Source organism: Sander lucioperca, chromosome 5 (genome assembly GCF_008315115.2).
Source record: "Sander lucioperca isolate FBNREF2018 chromosome 5, SLUC_FBN_1.2, whole genome shotgun sequence".
Classification (NCBI taxonomy): Eukaryota; Metazoa; Chordata; class Actinopteri; order Perciformes; family Percidae; genus Sander; species Sander lucioperca.
Genome location: NC_050177.1, coordinates 27,738,728 through 27,758,727, shown reverse-complemented (window position 1 = coordinate 27,758,727; position 20,000 = coordinate 27,738,728). Strand labels below are relative to the sequence as shown.

Genomic DNA, 20,000 nt, shown 5'->3' with positions numbered 1-20,000 from the left:
GAAACTAATCCCACAGATGGTGTGTATATGTATATATATATATATATATATATATATATATATATATATATATATATATATATATATATACCAGCTGATGGAAACTAATCCCATACAGCTGGTATATATATATATATATATATATATATATATATATATATATATATATATATATATATATATATATATATATACATATATATATATATGTATATATATATGGGTCATTGTGTAGTTGTGTAGCTGTGTGTCTGTGGGTCATTGTGTAGTTGTTGTGTAGTTGTTGTGTGGTTGTGTAGTTGTTGTGTAGTTGTGTAGTTGTTATTGTGTAGAAGTTGTGTGTCTGTGGGACATTGTGTATTTGTGTAGTTGTGTGTCTGTGGGTCATTGTGTATTTGTGTAGTTGTGTGTCTGTGGGTCATTGTGTAGTTGTTATTGTGTAGAAGTTGTGTGTCTGTGGGACATTGTGTATTTGTGTAGTTGTGTGTCTGTGGGTCATTGTGTAGTTGTTATTGTGTAGAAGTTGTGTGTCTGTGGGTCATTGTGTAGTTGTTATTGTGTAGTAGTTGTGTGTCTGTGGGTCATTGTGTAGTTGTTATTGTGTAGTAGTTATGTGTCTGTGGGTCATTGTGTAGTTGTGTAGTAGTTGTGTGTTTGTGGGTCACCTTCTCCAGGACAAAGAGCTGCAGCATGTTTATTTATTACACACACACAGGAAGGAAGAAAGATGGCGGCAGCAGCAGCAGGTAGTGGCAGGTAGCAGCAGGTAGTAGCAGGTAGTAGCAGGTAGCAGCAGCAGGTAGTAGCAGGTAGCAGCAGGTAGTAGCAGGTAGCAGCAGCAGGTAGTGGCAGGTAGCAGCAGGTAGTAGCAGGTAGTAGCAGGTAGCAGCAGCAGGTAGTAGCAGGTAGCAGCAGGTAGTGGCAGGTAGCAGCAGGTAGTAGCAGGTAGCAGCAGGTAGTAGTAGCAGGTAGTAGCAGCAGGTAGTAGCAGCAGCAGGTAGCAGCAGGTAGTAGTAGCAGGTAGTAGCAGCAGGTAGCAGCAGCAGGTAGTAGCAGGTAGTAGCAGGTAGTAGTAGGTAGTAGTAGCAGGTAGTAGCAGCAGGTAGCAGCAGCAGGTAGTAGCAGCAGGTAGCAGCAGGTAGTGGCAGGTAGCAGCAGGTAGTGGCAGGTAGCAGCAGGTAGTAGCAGGTAGCAGCAGGTAGTAGTAGCAGGTAGTAGCAGCAGGTAGCAGCAGCAGGTAGCAGCAGGTAGTAGTAGCAGGTAGTAGCAGCAGGTAGCAGCAGCAGGTAGTAGCAGGTAGTAGCAGGTAGTAGTAGGTAGTAGTAGCAGGTAGTAGCAGCAGGTAGCAGCAGCAGGTAGTAGCAGCAGGTAGCAGCAGCAGGTAGTAGCAGGTAGTAGCAGGTAGTAGGTAGTAGTAGCAGGTAGTAGCAGCAGGTAGCAGCAGCAGGTAGTAGCAGCAGGTAGCAGCAGCAGGTAGTAGCAGCAGGTAGCAGCAGCAGGTAGTAGCAGCAGGTAGTGGCAGGTAGCAGCAGGTAGCAGCAGGTAGTGGCAGGTAGCAGCAGGTAGCAGCAGGTAGTGGCAGGTAGCAGCAGGTAGCAGCAGGTAGTGGCAGGTAGCAGCAGGTAGTAGCAGGTAGCAGCAAGTAGCAGCAGGTAGCAGCAGGTAGTAGCAGGTAGTAGCAGCAGGTAGCAGCAGGTAGTAGCAGCAGGTAGCAGCAGCAGGTAGTAGCAGCAGGTAGTGGCAGGTAGCAGCAGGTAGCAGCAGGTAGTGGCAGGTAGCAGCAGGTAGTAGCAGGTAGCAGCAGCAAGTAGCAGCAGGTAGCAGCAGGTAGTAGTAGCAGGTAGTAGCAGCAGGTAGCAGCAGCAGGTAGTAGCAGCGGGTAGCAGCAGCAGGTAGTAGCAGCGGGTAGCAGCAGCAGGTAGCAGCAGCAGGTAGTAGCAGCGGGTAGCAGCAGCAGGTAGCAGCAGCAGGTAGTAGCAGGTAGTAGCAGGTAGTAGCAGGTAGTAGTAGCAGGTAGTAGCAGCAGGTAGTAGCAGGTAGTAGCAGGTAGCAGCAGGTTGCAGCAGGTAGTAGCAGGTAGCAGCAGGTAGCAGCAGGTAGTAGCAGGTAGTAGCAGGTAGTAGCAGGTAGCAGCAGGTAGTAGCAGGTAGCAGCAGGTAGCAGCAGCCACCTCACTTGGTGGTGTGCCAAAGACGCTCGCTGCTCCTTTGGATTCGTGGAGCCAGTATCTACTCAATATCTACTCAAACGTGCTGGACGGTGGGCGAGCCACTTGCCAGGATGATCACCGCGGTCAACTACGCGGTCAGCCATGTGCTCGTCATGTAAAAGTTCAGCGAGGAAATGCGACGATTCTTTGCATTATGCTACTGCTATGCGGGGATGTTCATGCAAATCCTGGCCCTATGGTTTTACAACATTCACCGCAGCTGAATATATCCACGGCAACACCAGTGACTTCCATGCTACAAAGTAACATCTTAACATGCTGTGCGTCCAAAACTGCAGAACTCAGCTCGCTGCAGTCTATTGTCACTTCTAAACAACGAAAAACTAAACTTTTTCAAACAGTTAATCATGCATCGGTACTATGGAATCCTAGAACAAAACCAAAAGGAATATTTGGTGGACATATAAACATACATAGTGTGATATCAAAAACGGAACAATTGGAACATTTACTTTTGGACTCAAATCTTGATTACCTGTGTCTTACAGAGACTTGGCTAACATCCACGACTCCTCTATCTGTGTTTAAAATTCCTGGATATAATGTTTACAGATGGGACAGAGGAAAGGGGAAAGGAGGTGGAGTCCTACGTGAGAGATAGTATTGATAGTCATCAAATAGACATTCCAGTGCAAACTTTGGAATGCGTCGGTGTTACTATAACCCTTTCAGCACAAATGTCATTCATTGTACTTGCTGTATATCGACCACCAAATGCGACAAATGAATTTTATCTTGGTTTAGCTGAAATACTAAAAAAATATGAAAGAAAAGAAACTCTGTTAATGGGTGATCTGAATATAAATTGGCTTGATAAATTAAGAAAGAAAAAACTTAAGGACATTACAAACTCGGTACAAATGACTCAAATGATAAACAAGCCAACTAGACTAACAAAAACATCCCAAACTTTGATTGATCTCATATTTACAAATAAACCAAATAGGGTGACTAAAACATACAACTTAATAACAGGTCTATCAGATCACAACCTTACTTTAGTTGCTAGGAAAATAAATAAATCCAGGTACAAGGATAAACAGCAAATAAATAATCAAAATAAAATTTTCCATATTCCTAAGAGAAATCAAATTGCACTGATGAATGATTTAAAGGAAATAGACTGGGAGTGTAAAGTTGATAGTGGAGGTTGTGAGTATACATGCAATAATATTACTGTAACTTTACAGGAGACCGTTACCAAATATATAGAATTAAAGAAAAACAAAACTAATAAAAAGAAATTGCCATGGTTTGGTAGCTCTCTCTGGGATCTAATGAAGCAGAGAGACCTGGCACTAAAAACCTTTCTTAAATCAAAATTGACTACTGATCATTATGTATATAAAAGTCTAAGGCCGGTTACACACTGGATGCGTCGCGCGAGCGTGTCAGCCGCGTGGCGTGTCAGCCGCGTGGCGTGTCAGCCGCGTGGCGTGTCCGTTTATATTTCGGCTCCCATGTTAACAGGTTAGAGCTTACACACTGCCTGCATGAGACGCGCGTCTCACGCACGGCTCGAGCCGCGTGCCTGCTAGAAATAGAACTGACGCCTATTTTTCACGTGAGACGCGAGCGTGTTGGAGGCGTTTCCAGGCAAAATAGAATACGAAAAGATGTTTATATGTCATTTAGACACGAATGCATAATAATAAATGACATCTTGATGTTTGAAAGTCTCGAGGTTTTGACATCAATGTAGATATAAATGTAATAAAACATTTCAGAGAAAAGATTTTCAAATATTGCACCTGTCTCGAGGTTTTGACATCAATGTAGATATAAATGTAATAAAAACATATTTTGCAGTCAATACTGCCGACGTTGTCTTGCTTTAATCAGATCAGTAGCTATATATTAATGTTTAACAACTCTCTCCCCATACGTGGAACAAGCCGATATATAAAGGGGAGGATAGGCTATAATAACAACGTAGTGTGTGTTCTGAGTGACGGTCCAACATCAGAGAGGCTCTATAGGCTCTTTACAGCTACACTAAGTTGTTATAAACAGACAGCCCATTTACCCATTTTTCAGAGTTTGAATGTGTCGGCGCTATGTCCCGAGATCAGCCCTCCCTGTACCTTGCAGCAGGAGCAGCGCCACGTCAGTGTGTCAGTGTGGTGTGTAGGACACAGAAAAATCCACGCAGCCGCCACGCTTCTGAGACGCAACAGAAACGCCACGCTCGCGCGACGCATCCAGTGTGTAACCGGCCTAAGGAACAAGGTTACCACACAGCTTAGAAAAGCCAAGGCAAACTTTTATTTAAATCTGATTAAAGATGCAAAAGGAAATAGTAAACTTCTTTGGAAAAGTATGGATGAATTACTTGGAAAAGAAAAAACAAACTGTGATCGTGTACAACTTAAAATAAATGGAGTTATTCTAAATGACCATATAGAGGTTGCAACACATCTTAATGATTATTTTTTAGATTCCGTGCGGGACCTGGCAGACACGTTCTCGAAATCAACTTGTGTATATAATTTTAATGGTGATGAGTCTCTCTTTAAATTATCTCATGTAGAAGAAGGGACAGTTTTAGAAGTAATATCACACTTAAATAATAGTAAACATTTTTGCCATTGATTCTGTGTTTTCAAAAGAGCACAAGGACATTTTAACTCCAGTGCTAACTAAAGTTATAAATCAGTCTATAAATGAAAGTATTTTCCTACAGCATTGAAAACAGCTATAGTAAAGCCCATACATAAGTCAGGAGACAAGCTCCAGGTCTCAAATTATAGACCTATAAGCATCCTTCCCACTATCTCCAAAGTCTTTGAAAAAGTTGTTATAGCGCAGCTAGTGGAACATCTTGACTACAATGCTGCATTACATCCTCTCCAGTTTGGTTTCAGAAAACGATACTCAACGGAGACAGCATGTTGTTATTTAATAGAGGAAATAAAATCAAGTCTGGATAGTGGAGGAGTTGTAGGGGCGGTCTTTCTTGACTTGCGTAAGGCTTTCGATACAGTAAACCATGAATTACTGATAGATAAATTAACACATTTCTCTATTAGTATAAGTACAATTAAGTGGATTCAATCTTTTCTCAGTGCAAGGCAGCAGTGTGTATCGATAAATAATGTATCATCTCCCTTACGAGCATGCACTAAGGGTGTGCCGCAGGGCTCTATATTAGGGCCCTTGTTGTTTTCTCTTTATATTAATGATTTTCCGTCTGTGTGTAATAATGCTAAAATGATAATGTATGCTGATGATACAGTGGTGTATATTCATGGTAAAACTGTTAAGGATGTTGCCCGAAAGTTAACTGAGGAAATGAAAAAGATTTCTATTTGGCTAAAAAACTCTTATTTAACTTTGAATGTTGACAAAATGGTCTCTGTGTTTTTTTTACAAATTGCCGTAAGCTCTCATCATGTAAAACTGATTAAAAAATCAAAATAGACGGTCAGGAAATAACAAGGGTTGACCAAATTAAATATTTAGGAGTCATTCTTGACCCAAATTTAAATTTCAAAAAACATATTAAAAGGTTAACCAACACGTTGAAAATGAACATAGCACAGTTTAGATACATTAGGAACTCTTTGACCATAGATGCATCTAACTTATATCTAAATGTGATGATAATTCCGCATTTTCGTTATTGCATGACGAGTTGGTCACAGGCATGTAAAACAGCATTAAGACCCCTGGAATCATTGTATAAAAGTTCTCTTAAGGTTCATGATAAGAAAACTCGGCTATTTCACCACTGTCATATTCTTAAAAAACATAGTATATTAAGTTTTGAAAATATTATCATATACTCTAACCTCTGTCTTTTGTTCAAAATAATAAATGGTTAAAAAATGTATCTCACTGAGCTCAGAAATTACATCTCGAGCGACTTGGTCGACTGTTGGGGGCGAGTGTAGGATTCCTCGGTGTAAAACAGCATTCGGCAGCTCAGCTTTCTCAAGTGTGGCTATTAGACAGTGGAATAGGTTGCCAACTGAGCTGATGACACCTATAAATTTTAACATTTTTTCATATCAGGCCAAAAAATGGCTTCTTTTAAAACAAACATGTTGACATAATGTATAGTAACTGATGTTTATGGGGGAGCATATCGGTAAATGAATGTTGATGAATGAATGAAGGGTATGATCATGTTAATGTTGGTTTTGGGATAAATGTGTTATTAAATTTATTTGTTGACATCAGCCTGCCCAGGGACTACAGGTGGAAATTAGCACAAGTGCTACAACCTGGTAAAATGCATCTCTCCTGTCTAAGGTTAATTTATATTGTACATTGTCCTTGTTTTAAATAAATAAATGCAAAAAAATAAACGAAAATAAAAATTAATTTATTAATTATTAATATTGTATATTATTATTGTATATTAGTATTGTATATGTATATATTATGTATATTATTATTGTATATGTATATATTATGTTTCCCAGAAGTCAACGCTGCTCTGAATAAAGATCCAGAAACTCAAACAGGATGTTATAATATATTATTACCTCATTATTATTATTATTATTATTATTATTATTATTATTATCATATTACCTATACAATATATATATATAACATTTAAGCTTCATATTTAACTTGACATGATCCCTCTTTACATTATATTACATTACAAGGAGAATAGTCATAATATTTCAATATTTCAACGCCAAAGGACGCAATTTTAGCGTGAATAAGCTGCTCCACCAGTCTGGACCTAGTGGAGGCAGGTCCGTGGCCGGGTCTGGACCTAGTGGAGGCAGGTCCGTGGCCGGTCCGGACCTAGTGGAGGCAGGTCCATGGCCGGGTCCGGACCTAGTGGAGGCAGGTCCGTGGCCGGGGCCGAACCTGCCCACAGACCTGTGGTGGGCAGGTTTCGCCATCATCTCACGCCGATCTTGGGATGGCACCTCATGGTCTGGAAATTGAGAGGGTGAGATTGAGCGGCCTGGGCCTCTCATCTGCGGTTGGTGCCACTATTCAGAACCCACATGCTCCGTCCACCTCCAGGACTACACGACACGTTGGCGGGAGTTTGCAGGTTTGAGCGAGGCCAAGGACCTTGACCCAAGCTTGTGCACAACCGCTGTTGAACAAGCTTGGCAACAACGATTTTCTCGTTTATTTCGTGTTCAGGTCACGATTTTCTTAGGTCACGATTTTCTCATTTATTTCACGATTTTCTCAATTATTTCGTGTTCAGGTCACGATTTTCTCATTTATTTCGTGTACAGGTCACGATTTTCTTGTTTATTTCGTGTTCAGGTCACAATTTTCTTGTTTATTACGTGTACAGGTCATGATTTTCTCGTTTATTTTGTGTACTGGTCACGATTTTCTCATTTATTTCATGTTCAGGTCACGATTTTCTCATTTATTTCGTGTACAAGTCACGATTTTCTCATTTATTTTGTGTACAGGTCACGATTTTCTCATTTATTTCGTGTTCAGGTCACGATTTTCTCAGGTCACGATTTTCTCATTTATTTCACAATTTTCTCGTTTATTTCGTGTTCAGGTCACACTTTTCTTGTTTATTATGTGTTCAGGTCACACTTTTCTTGTTTATTATGTGTTCAGGTCATGATTTTCTCATTTATTTCGTGTACAAGTCACGATTTTCTCATTTATTTCGTGTACAGGTCACGATTTTCTCATTTATTTCGTGTTCAGGTCACGATTTTCTCAGGTCACGATTTTCTCATTTATTTCGTGTACAGGTCACAATTTTCTTGTTTATTTCGTGTTCAGGTCATGATTTTCTCGTTTATTTCGTGTACTGGTCACGATTTTCTCATTTATTTCGTGTTCAGGTCACGATTTTCTCATTTATTTCGTGTACAAGTCACGATTTTCTCATTTATTTCGTGTACAGGTCACGATTTTCTCATTTATTTCGTGTTCAGGTCACGATTTTCTCAGGTCACGATTTTCTCATTTATTTCACGATTTTCTCGTTTATTTCGTGTTCAGGTCACGATTTTCTTGTTTATTATGTGTTCAGGTCATGATTTTCTCATTTATTTCGTGTACAGGTCATGATTTTCTCGTTTATTTTGTGTTCAGGTCACGATTTTCTAATTTATTTTGTGTTCAGGTCACGATTTTCTCATTTATTTCGTGTACAGGTCATGATTTTCTCATTTATTTCGTGTTCAGGTCACGATTTTCTCATTTATTTCGTGTTCAGGTCACGATTTTCTCGTTTATTACGTGTACAGGTCATGATTTTCTCATTTATTTCGTGTTCAGGTCACGATTTTCTCATTTATTTCGTGTTCAGGTCACAATTTTCTCGTTTATTACGTGTACAGGTCACGATTTTCTCATTTATTTCGTGTTCAGGTCACGATTTTCTCATTTATTTCACAATTTTCTCATTTATTTCGTGTACAGGTCACAATTTTCTCATTTATTTCGTGTACAGGTCACGATTTTCGAACGTTACCATTTCACAAACTGCCATTTTTCTAAGGTTTATTTAGATAGGGACAGATACAAAAAAACATAGATAAACTTCAACAGTCATCTGACGTATGTATCACAGTGTTTTTAGCCGAAGCTAATTCTCGACACTCACCCTAGTAGGACTTTTGGTTACAAATAAAAAATACAGATTTACATTATTATTAAAAACACAATAAAGATGAAATAGAAAGAAATGAAATGAAAATGGAAGGAAAGTATACAATGGGAGCACAGTGTAAAAACTAAATATGAGAGCAAGATTATTCCCGAATTAGCCACAATTTGGTATTTTTTTTAAAAGTGGCTAATGTTGGGATACATTTCAAGTGGTCTGGCAGAAAGTTCCATAATTTTGCCCCTTTTTTGCCATGACACTGGGCTGCTCTGGGGGACGCAACAACGGGACATGCACCGCCACAACAACGGGGACATGCAACGCCACAACAACGGGGACATGCAACGCCACAACAACGGGGACATGCAACGCCACAACAACAGGACATGCAACGCCACAACAACGGGGACATGCAACGCCACAACAACGGGGACATGCAACGCCACAACGGGGACATGCAACGCCACAACAACGGGACATGCAACGCCACAACAACGGGACATGCAACGCCACAACAACGGGGACATGCAACGCCACAACAACGGGGACATGCAACGCCACAACAACGGGATGGTTGAGGTTAGGAAGAGAATAACGCAGAAAGGAACTGCAACACGCCGGACGCCATCCCCAGTTTCCTGGGTGAAAGTCCTGTGTAGTTTGACCCATCCACCCCCCCCGACCAACCTCCCTACGTGGATTTTCTGCTTTTCATACTACTCTGTGCTGTGATAAAGAAACATGCTTCCCATTTAAATACATTAAATTAAAATTCGTAATCACCACACAAAACTCACTGTTCACAAATCAATAGATTCAATAACGTGACCATTTCACGACCTGCGGTGAGACTGGGCTGTCTCAGGTGAGGACGTCTGTCCGACTTCCTGTCTGGCTTCCACTTCCACTATCGTGTGGTCCATTGACATATATACATATATAAAACCACCATATAAAACCACCAGATCCCGTGTCTCTGGACGGAGACCAGTGAAGTCTCTTTCCCGGTGATGGCTGAGCGTTACTGAGCAGCATCAAAATGAATGGCAGTCAATGGGATGCTAACGGGAGGTGATGGCTTGGTAGCATCAAAATGAATGGCAGTCAATGGGATGCTAACGGGAGGTGATGGCTTGGTAGCATCAAAATGAATGGCAGTCAATGGGATGCTAACGGGAGCTGATGGCTTGGTAGCATCAAAATGAATGGCAGTCAATGGGATGCTAACGGGAGCTGATGGCTTGGTAGCATCAAAATGGTGCCATAGGAGGTTCGGGTTGTGAGGAGACGCTAACCCACTTGGCTACAACACACATTAGTTCACTCTAATCTCCAAAAGAACTACTTCCATGTCCCTGTTCTGCAGGTATTCCACACAAAGTTGGAAGTGCGCCCTCGTTTAAAATATTCTGATACAATCTCAAATTACAATTATGAACCTGAAAATGAGCAGAATATGAGCTCTTTAAACGTCACCTCGCTGTATAAAATGTAAACACACATACATACACAAAGTTCAAACAGACATACACACGTGCACATACACACAACAGACACACACACACACACAACAGACACACAAAATATCAATACATAAAACGTGTGGGGGGGCGATCAATCAGGGGATAAAGGAGAAGCTGTTACTATTCAGACTCAGAGGTCTGGGAACATGCTGACTCGCTCTGTATGTTTGTTCAGTCTGTGTGTGTGTGTCTGTATCTGTGTGCTTGTGTGTGTGTGTGTGGGGGGGGGACTGTGTGTGTGTGTGTGTGTGTCTGTGTGTCTCTGTGTGAATATGTGTGTGTGTGTGTGTGTCTGTGTGTGTCTCTGTGTGTGTATATGTGTGTGTCTGTGTGTGTGATGGACAGGTGAATGGACAGAGGTGTAATTAAATCCTCGTCCTTCAGCTCTGGCTGAAGTCCGTCTCTCTGGGCGACACGATGTGTCTGGACGGCTGCCAGGAGCAACCCTGATGCATGATGGGATATCTGCAGGTCCTACAGTTGTCATGAAGGCTGAAGTTTGCTCAAGAGACCGACATTGTTTACAGTGCCCGGCTGTTTCTGCTGTCGAAAAAGCCACAGAAACATTTCAAAATAGGAATCTAAAATGTTGAAAAAAGCCGCGGAAAGCATCACCTGACTGATGGTCTCGGGCTGTGTGTGTGTGTGTGTGTCTGTGTGTGCGTGTGTCTGTATGTGTGTGCGTGTGTCTGTGTGTGCGTGTGGGTGTGTGTGTGTGTGTCTGTGTGTGTGTAAGTGCCTACATATATATACATTTCTATAATAGAAATTTGGGTTTCAACCAAATAGTTAAAAAAAAGGAAATAACGCTCTTCACAAGTAAAATAAATGATCAGTTCACCACTTTCATTGAATGTTGAGTTTTATTCAATGTTATAGCACATTTTATAGAATTTTTTTATTATAAAAGAATGTTGAAAAAAGTGACAAAAATGTCCAGAAAACCATTCATAAAAATGGCAAAAAGCACAGGAAAAAAATTGCCAAAAACAAGGGAAAAGCAACAAAAGTGTTGAAAAAGACGTTCTAATTTTAAAATTTTGATCCAGAAAAGCTAAAAGTTGCATGGTCGACGGGAAGACACAGAGCTCCTATGGCGCCATTTTGATGCTACCAAGCCATCACCTCCCGTTAGCATCCCATTGACTGCCATTCATTCTGACGTCACTTTGACAGAGAATAACTTTACATCTGAAGAGTTTAAAGACTCTATTTGTCCATTGTTTATTTCTAAAGAAACACGACAATGTATAAAAGGCTCCATTACCTTGTAGCTCACGTTATGGCTCCGTAGCAGACGTTTTTATAAAAATAGGCTAACGATTGGGTCATAACCACGAGACTTACTGTCTCATAGTAGAGGAATTACCGTATAGTACAGGAGAAGCTCTCAGGCAGTTTGGACTTCCATTAGCTGTTTAAGTTTAATTACTAATGTTAACTATCATTTTAGTGATCAATAATTAGCCTGTGTCTATGTTATCTCCTTACATATACCTACGCTCTCCGTCTCTGCTAGATTGGGAATGATTGAGATTTCTCTTGGCACAGCTACCAGAAGACTTCCAACTTTCAGACAGGTTGCTCACGTCACATCTACGTCTTCAAGCTCAGTTGGAGGCTGCTCAGTAACGCTCAGCCATCACCGGGAAAGAGACTTCACTGGTCTCCGTCCAGAGACACGGGACCTGCTGCTCCATTATATATACTGTGTATGGTTGTAGCAGTGTTGTGCCATTGAGAACGAGCTAGCATGCTACCGTTAGCCCCCTCGTCTCAGCTAGTGACGTAGAAAGCCGTGCAGATGTTGACCAGCTCACCCAGAGACTGAAGGCAGGACACATTCAGAAACTGTATCTCACTCTAAACACCATGGATGGGTTATCAAAGAGACACAAAATATCTCCCCAAATCCCAGAGAGAATTTTTTCATAATATGGACACTTTAAATGACAGATTTATGGCTTTTATTTTGAAATTATTTTGAATGCTTTTGAGTTTAATATTTCACCTTCATTTCTATTTTTTTTATGAATTTCTTTTATTCTTTGAAATTTTTTTTTTTTTATCTCCTGTAAAGCACAATATGTTTTAAATAAAATTTGATTTTAACGACAAATAGAACACAATCAGCCAATCAAATCGCACAGATTTTATTTATTGAGAAAACAGAAGATATGGTGGCAAAGTATAACACACACACACACACACACACACACACACACACACACGCTCTCTCTCACACACACACAAAACTGTAAAAAATAAAAAAAAATTAAATCAGAGATGAGTTCAGACAATCAACAAACACTGAAAGCAAAGCATGCTGGGTAACCACAGGGGTCACAGGCATGTAGTTCTAATGTAAGACTATATCAAGGTGCATTATGGGAGGTGTAGGATCCTGTTTTCAATCACAACAACTACTACTGGGATGCCACAACTCGCTGTGAGCTCAGCTGTGTTCTGGAATGTGATTGGCTGATCAGAGCTCAGTTTTTAAAGTCGTTTCCTTGTTTTTTTTTTCAACCTTTCAAACAGATGTTCAGCATCAGTCAGCGTCCACGAAAAGTTCAGACAGACTCAGATTATTATTCTAAGTGTCTGACAACATTATGGGATGGATCCCTACAGAGATAGACCTTTTAGTTAAAGAGGAAGAGCCCCGAAATTACCATCACCAAACTCCACCAGACTCCATGTAAATAATCACTACTTTTAGCGTGTATAGAGCCAGCATATCTCCACCAGACTCCATGTAAATAATCAGGACTTTTAGCGTGTATAGAGCCAGCATATTTCCACCAGACTCCATGTAAATAATCAGGATTTTTAGCGTGTATAGAGCCAGCATATTTCCACCAGACTCCATGTAAATAATCAGGATTTTTAGCGTGTATAGAGCCAGCATATCTTCACCAGACTCCATGTAAATAATCAGGACTTTTAGCGTGTATAGAGCCAGCATATTTCCACATGTAAATGGGTGAATTAAGGGATTATTTCAACCAAACCAGAGTGGTGATTGTTGGAACAGTGGAAAGATGAACCAAGATTACTTTTGGTAGTTTTATTTAGTTTCTGTCCACTTTGAATGAAGTGTGTTTTACGATGATAAAAGTCCTGATTATTTACATGGAGTCTGGTGGGTTTGCCTTCCATAATGTCGTCAGACACCAACAGGGTTGAAAGGTTGAAAAAAACCCAAAAGTTGACCTTTAATAAAGTTTCTATGTAGCACGACGTTGCACATCACACACACAACAGCAATAACAACAGCGATGATGTAATCCTGGGGCGCCCCCCCCTTATTTCCCAGCAGCCCCAGCGGCGGTCAGCAGCGGGTCTCGTAGATGCCGCTGCGCCCGATGTAGCGGACCCATTTGATGACGTCGTGGTCGCTGTAGTTCAGTTTGGGCTCGAACACCTTCAGGTACCGGACCTTCAGACCCGACGGAGCAAAGGGCACCTGTGGGGGGGGGGGACATACGTCCATTCAGTCCTCAGACAGCCAATAATAAAAAAATATCAACACATATCATCATCTCTACCCCTCCTGGGGTCCTGGGGTCTAATCTGACCCATTCTCTACATGTTTCTATATCAGACATTTGGGATTCTATCAACCAAATTGTCCAAAAATAATAACGTGGATGGTTCCCTACAACGCTCTTCAGAAGTTAAATACATAAACAGTTCACTACTCTCTTTGGATTTAGTTTTTTTTTTTATAGCATTTGAAGAAATAATTGAGAAAAGAACGTTGAAAAAAGTGACAAAAATGTCAAAAAAAGTGGGAAAAAACCCAAGAAAAACAACGGAAAAAGAGCCATAAAAAATGGAACGGGTGTCGAAAAAGTCGAAAAGTGATAAAAACATCGGGAAAAGCAAAAAAAAATAAAAAGTGTAGAAAGAGACGACCAAAACGTTGACATTTTGACCCAGAAAAAGAAAAAGTTGCATCATGGTCGATGTGAAGAGAGAGAGAGACCTAGAACACAACCAGCCAATTTAAGACTCTTACAGGCCGAAAATTACATTTGGAATTTGTAGACTTTTTATATACATATATATATATATATATATATATATATATATATATGGTCTCATCTTAAGAAAGGATATATGGTGCTGTGATATAACGTGTGATTGGCTGGTGTGGCAGACAGATGGTCATGTGACTTCTTCTTCTCATTAATAATTAATAACAGACCTCAAAGTTCATGGAGATGGGGGGGCGAGCCCACTTCTTCTTATCGTTGGTCGGCAGCAGCTCGATCTCTGCACTGATCTGAGACTCCTTCATACCAGCCATACGCTTCACCCTGAACACACACACACACACACACACACACACACACACACACACACACACACACACACACACACAGAGAGAGATACACACACAGAGATACACACACACACACACACACACACACACACACACACACACACACACACACACAGAGAGAGAGATACACACACACACACACACACACACACACACACACACACACACAGAGAGAGATACACACACACACACACACACACACACACACACACAGAGAGAGATACACACACACACACACACACACACACACACACACACACACACACACACACACACACACACAGAGAGAGATACACACAGAGATACACACACAGAGATACACACACACACACAGAGATACACACACACACACACACACACACACACACACACACACACACACACACAGATACACACACACACACACACACACACACACACACACACAGTCAGGTGGCTGAGTGCGGCTGCTTCACTGATTAACAACAACAATGATGATGTCATGGTGATGATGTCATGCTGCATTGTGATTGGACAGTTACCTTCTGGTGACACAAACTAAAGTCTGAACATTTTGGATCAGGATCAGAAATTGAGAAAATTACAAAACTGTGTCTGGGCTCCAGTTCTTCATAACACTGCGATGGAATTCTCTCCCTCTGCTGTGTGGAGTATGAAGGCCACTAACAGTAACCAAAAAACCTAAAAACTGACTGACTCTGGAACTGAATCGTCCTGTTTTTCTTTTCTTTCGTCCTGTTTTACCCAGTTTAATATAGCAAATGTTACTACTGTATTCACTTCCTGTGAAGGTAGAACACAGACCTGGTCTATTTCGGTCATGTTTTTGTTTTGATGTGGAGTTGAATGAGCAGTGTTCCCAATGCATTGATATTATGGGATTAAAAGATATTCTAAGGATTTTGAGCATTATTCACTTTTTTTAAACACAGTGCTATTATTCTGAACACAACTGTAGATCCCAAAGTGAGTCCAAAGGGCAGGTTGGATCCAGATCAGATGGAAGATCAGAGGACATGCTCTGATCTTAGTTCAGAATCACATCATTTCCAAGATTTGATCCTAAATCCGTGACCCTAAATGCCGCTGGATGACTTTAGAAACCTGGGCTTTCTTCCAGGCTGTAACTAACGTAGTGATGATTTAATTGTTGGTCTGTAAATGTGAGCTGGTGGTTGTAAAGTGGTGGGGATGGGGATGACAGAAGGTGGTTGGTGGAAGCTGTTGTGTAGACTCACTTCCAGACGATGGCGTTCTCGCTGGCCTTGTACTTAGCTTTTCCCTTCATGCAGATGAGCTGAACGCCGCTGGTGTTGAGGGGGGTGGGGATCCGCACCTGAGAGGGGGGGGGGATTATTATATTATTATTATTATTATTATTATCTTTCCAACATCATTATCATTATTTTTTTTGAGTGTCACAAAAAACGTCAACAGCAGGAAAATCATTCCCTCTTTTTCTACTATTACTACCACTTCACCTGCTTCTTACACATTCAAACCAGCCTATCAGCATCCAGCATTCACACCCTAGTGTAGCGTCAGCCTATCAGCATCCAGCATTCACACCCTAGTGTAGCGTCAGCCTATCAGCATCCAGCATTCACACCCTAGTGTAGCGTCAGCCTATCAGCATCCAGCATTCACACCCTAGTGTAGCGTCAGCCTATCAGCATCCAGCATTCACAACCTAGTGTAGCGTCAGCCTATCAGCATCCAGCATTCACACCCTAGTGTAGAGTCAGCCTATCAGCATCCAGCATTCACACCCTAGTGTAGCGTCAGCCTATCAGCATCCAGCATTCACACCACACATTCTTATTATTATTACAAGTGGATCCAAACTTGTAAAGTAAGTAGGGATAGAGTCTCAGAGTCTCTCTACGGTGGGACTGTACGGTAATGTCAGCTGTTCTCTCAGAGTCTCTCTACGGTGGGACTGTACGGTAATGTCAGCTGTTCTCTCAGAGTCTCTCTACGGTGGGACTGTACGGTAATGTCAGCTGTTCCCTCAGAGTCTCTCTACAGTGGGACCGTACGGTAATGTCAGCTGTTCTCTCAGAGTCTCTCTACGGTGGGACCGTACGGTAATGTCAGCTGTTCTCTCAGAGTCTCTCTACGGTGGGACTGTACGGTAATGTCAGCTGTTCTCTCAGAGTCTCTCTACGGTGGGACCGTACGGTAATGTCAGCTGTTCTCTCAGAGTCTCTCTACAGTGGGACTGTACGGTAATGTCAGCTGTTCTCTCAGAGTCTCTCTACGGTGGGACCGTACGGTAATGTCAGCTGTTCTCTCAGAGTCTCTCTACGGTGGGACTGTACGGTAATGTCAGCTGTTCTCTCAGAGTCTCTCTACGGTGGGACCGTACGGTAATGTCAGCTGTTCTCTCAGAGTCTCTCTACGGTGGGACTGTACGGTAATGTCAGCTGTTCCCTCAGAGTCTCTCTACGGTGGGACCGTACGGTAATGTCAGCTGTTCTCTCAGAGTCTCTCTACGGTGGGACTGTACGGTAATGTCAGCTGTTCTCTCAGAGTCTCTCTACAGTGGGACTGTACGGTAATGTCAGCTGTTCTCTCAGAGTCTCTCTACGGTGGGACCGTACGGTAATGTCAGCTGTTCTCTCAGAGTCTCTCTACGGTGGGACCGTACGGTAATGTCAGCTGTTCTCTCAGAGTCTCTCTACAGTGGGACTGTACGGTAATGTCAGCTGTTCTCTCAGAGTCTCTCTACGGTGGGACCGTACGGTAATGTCAGCTGTTCTCTCAGAGTCTCTCTACGGTGGGACCGTACGGTAATGTCAGCTGTTCCCTCAGAGTCTCCCTATGGCCGGCTGCTGCTCGTTAGCTAACGTTAGCTTTCTAACGTCACCCCTCCAACACGCCTTCATCACACACTGGTTACAGACTCAGCTGGTGTAGGCGATGTGCTTTCCTACGATGTGAAAAGAGTGAATGCAACATTAAGATGTTAAATTTACTACATGGACTAATGCTGCGTTCCAGACACAGTTTTTAGCCCGTAAGTTAAGACTTCAAGTCACGACTCACGACTTGGTAGCGTTCCAGGCAAAGTCACCACAAACCCTTCTAGCTAGTCGCTACCTAACGTTAGCTAGCGCTAGCTGATACTGGCGATTTCTAGTCGGCGACATATTTTGGGCTTCTTTTAATAAACATAACCTGTAGTAGTACACAATCGTATGTGTAGTGTTCAGATTACAATGTGCGGAACTACTTTACGTTGTCTATTCAGCATCAACAGGGGGCGCCATTGATGTTTATGTGTGTGTAACTGGGAGTACAACCATCTGGTACCACGTTGAGTATCCGAGTACTCCAACACACAGGCAGTGGTGGAATGTAACTAAGTACATGTAGTATCCGAGTACTTCAACACACAGGCAGTGGTGGAATGTAACTAAGTACATGTAGTATCCGAGTACTTGTACCTCGATCTTCTGAGCGAGCAGCGAGGACTTGAAGTTGGACTTGATGACCACTTTGACCTCCAGCTTGGTCCGGCCGACCTCTCGGACCAGAGGGATGACCCGGAACGGGAGGATGATGTCTTTGGTGGTCCGGTACCTACACACACACACACAGAGACACACACACAGAGACACACACACAGAGACACACACACAGAGACACACACACACACACACACACACACACACACAGAGACACACACACAGAGACACACACACAGAGACACACACACACACACACACACACACACAGAGACACACACACACAGAGACACACACACACACACACACACACACACACACAGAGACACACACACACACACACACACACACACACACACACACACACACACAGACACACACACAGACACACACACAGACACACACACACACACACACACACACACACACACACACACACACACACACACAATTAGTATTTTGTATTACGCATGGATGTGTGAAGTACTTTGTAACTGCGTGTTTTTAAAAGTGCAGAGAGACAGACAGACAGAGAGACAGACAGACAGACAGACAGACAGACAGACAGAGACAGACAGACAGACAGGCGGTGTGACTGCAGACCTAACCAGCTGATTGGAGGAATCGTTGAAGCTCTGCTGATGAAGCACCTCAGCTCAATTTTGCAGGAGAATGAGGGAGCTTCTTACACACACACACACACACACACACAGAGACACACACAGACACACACACACACACACACACACACACACACACACACCTCTCTAGGGAGCGTCTTTCCTCTCTACATACTGCCCAGAGTCTCAGTATGTAGAGGACATTGTGACATTGACTGCTTCCCTCTGAGACTCTCTCCTTGGTATCCACGGATTAGCTTTCATTATCACGCTACGTCTGCAGAAACACACATTTACACAGAGGGTGTGTGTGTGTGTGTGTGTGTGTGTGTGTGTGTGTGTGTGTGTGTGTGAGAGTGTGTGTGTGACCTCTGACCTCATGAGTTCGTAGTCTCCGTCTGGAGGGATGAAGCTGATGCTGCGTTCAGAGTCAAACTTGCTGAGACGAACACACTGATGGAAGGTACAGTCATCAATCGCTATGGACTGTTTCCCACTGAGAGAGAGACGGGGGGGGGGGGGACAGACAGGGAGGGGGGGGAGACAGACAGACAGAGAGAGAGACAGGGAGAGAGAGAGAGAGAGAGAGAGTTATTTATGTATTCAAATGTCACATTTTGTTGAGGGAGGAGACTAAACCCTCCGTGCTGCTCGGGGCTTTATGTGATGGCAGACAGACAGGTGTGTGATGTCATATGCAGGTGATGCAGGTGAGCAGTGTGATGTCATATGCAGGTGATGCAGGTGAGCAGTGTGATGTCATATGCAGGTGATGCAGGTGAGCAGTGTGATGTCATATGGAGGTAGGGCTGGGCGAGATATATTTAGGCTGAATATCGATATACGATATATATCCTGATATTTTTTTCCGCAAAGTGAGAGCAAATGTTCAGTGAAAGTCAAATATGACCTGTACAGGGTGGGAATTAGCCCCCGCCACCAGCCAACGGCGGGTATTTATTCTAAGTGGCGGTGGCTTTGCCTTGTATACCAGCCAATAACGGGTGGATTGTAAAACATTCCTTGTAACGGATTGGACAGCTTTTGTCAAAGAATGCTGTTGCTAAGTAACAATGCACAATGCTTATAGGAGTCATGTTACGTTACTGCTAATGAACGCCCAACATTTCCGGATGTTGCTGCTTCATAATAACAACATTCAAATACCAAAATAACGGAGGACTTTTATTGTGAAGAACTTACAGGAAATTAAACCGTTCACAGCCGGGGCTTGACCACGC

At 42.5% G+C, this 20,000-nt stretch overlaps 1 protein-coding gene and 1 pseudogene across 4 annotated transcripts in view; one reads left to right on the top strand and one right to left on the bottom strand.

The window, feature by feature from the left end:
• LOC116057041 overlaps positions 1-20,000 on the top strand; it is a 395,907-nt pseudogene that overhangs the window by 91,505 nt on the left and 284,402 nt on the right.
• LOC116057056 (AP-2 complex subunit mu-B-like) overlaps positions 13,515-20,000 on the bottom strand; it is a 26,677-nt gene continuing 20,191 nt past the window's right edge. For all 4 annotated transcript variants that reach the window (XM_031309478.2, XM_036001637.1, XM_036001639.1 and 1 more), the window contains exons 8-12: positions 19,136-19,255; positions 18,119-18,254; positions 15,908-16,005; positions 14,532-14,643; positions 13,515-13,787 (exon numbers count right to left, since the gene is read on the bottom strand). In XM_031309478.2, the coding sequence (XP_031165338.1) occupies positions 13,653-13,787; positions 14,532-14,643; positions 15,908-16,005; positions 18,119-18,254; positions 19,136-19,255 (601 nt within the window). In that variant the 3' untranslated portion in view covers positions 13,515-13,652. The remainder of the gene's footprint in view (positions 13,788-14,531; positions 14,644-15,907; positions 16,006-18,118; positions 18,255-19,135; positions 19,256-20,000) is intronic.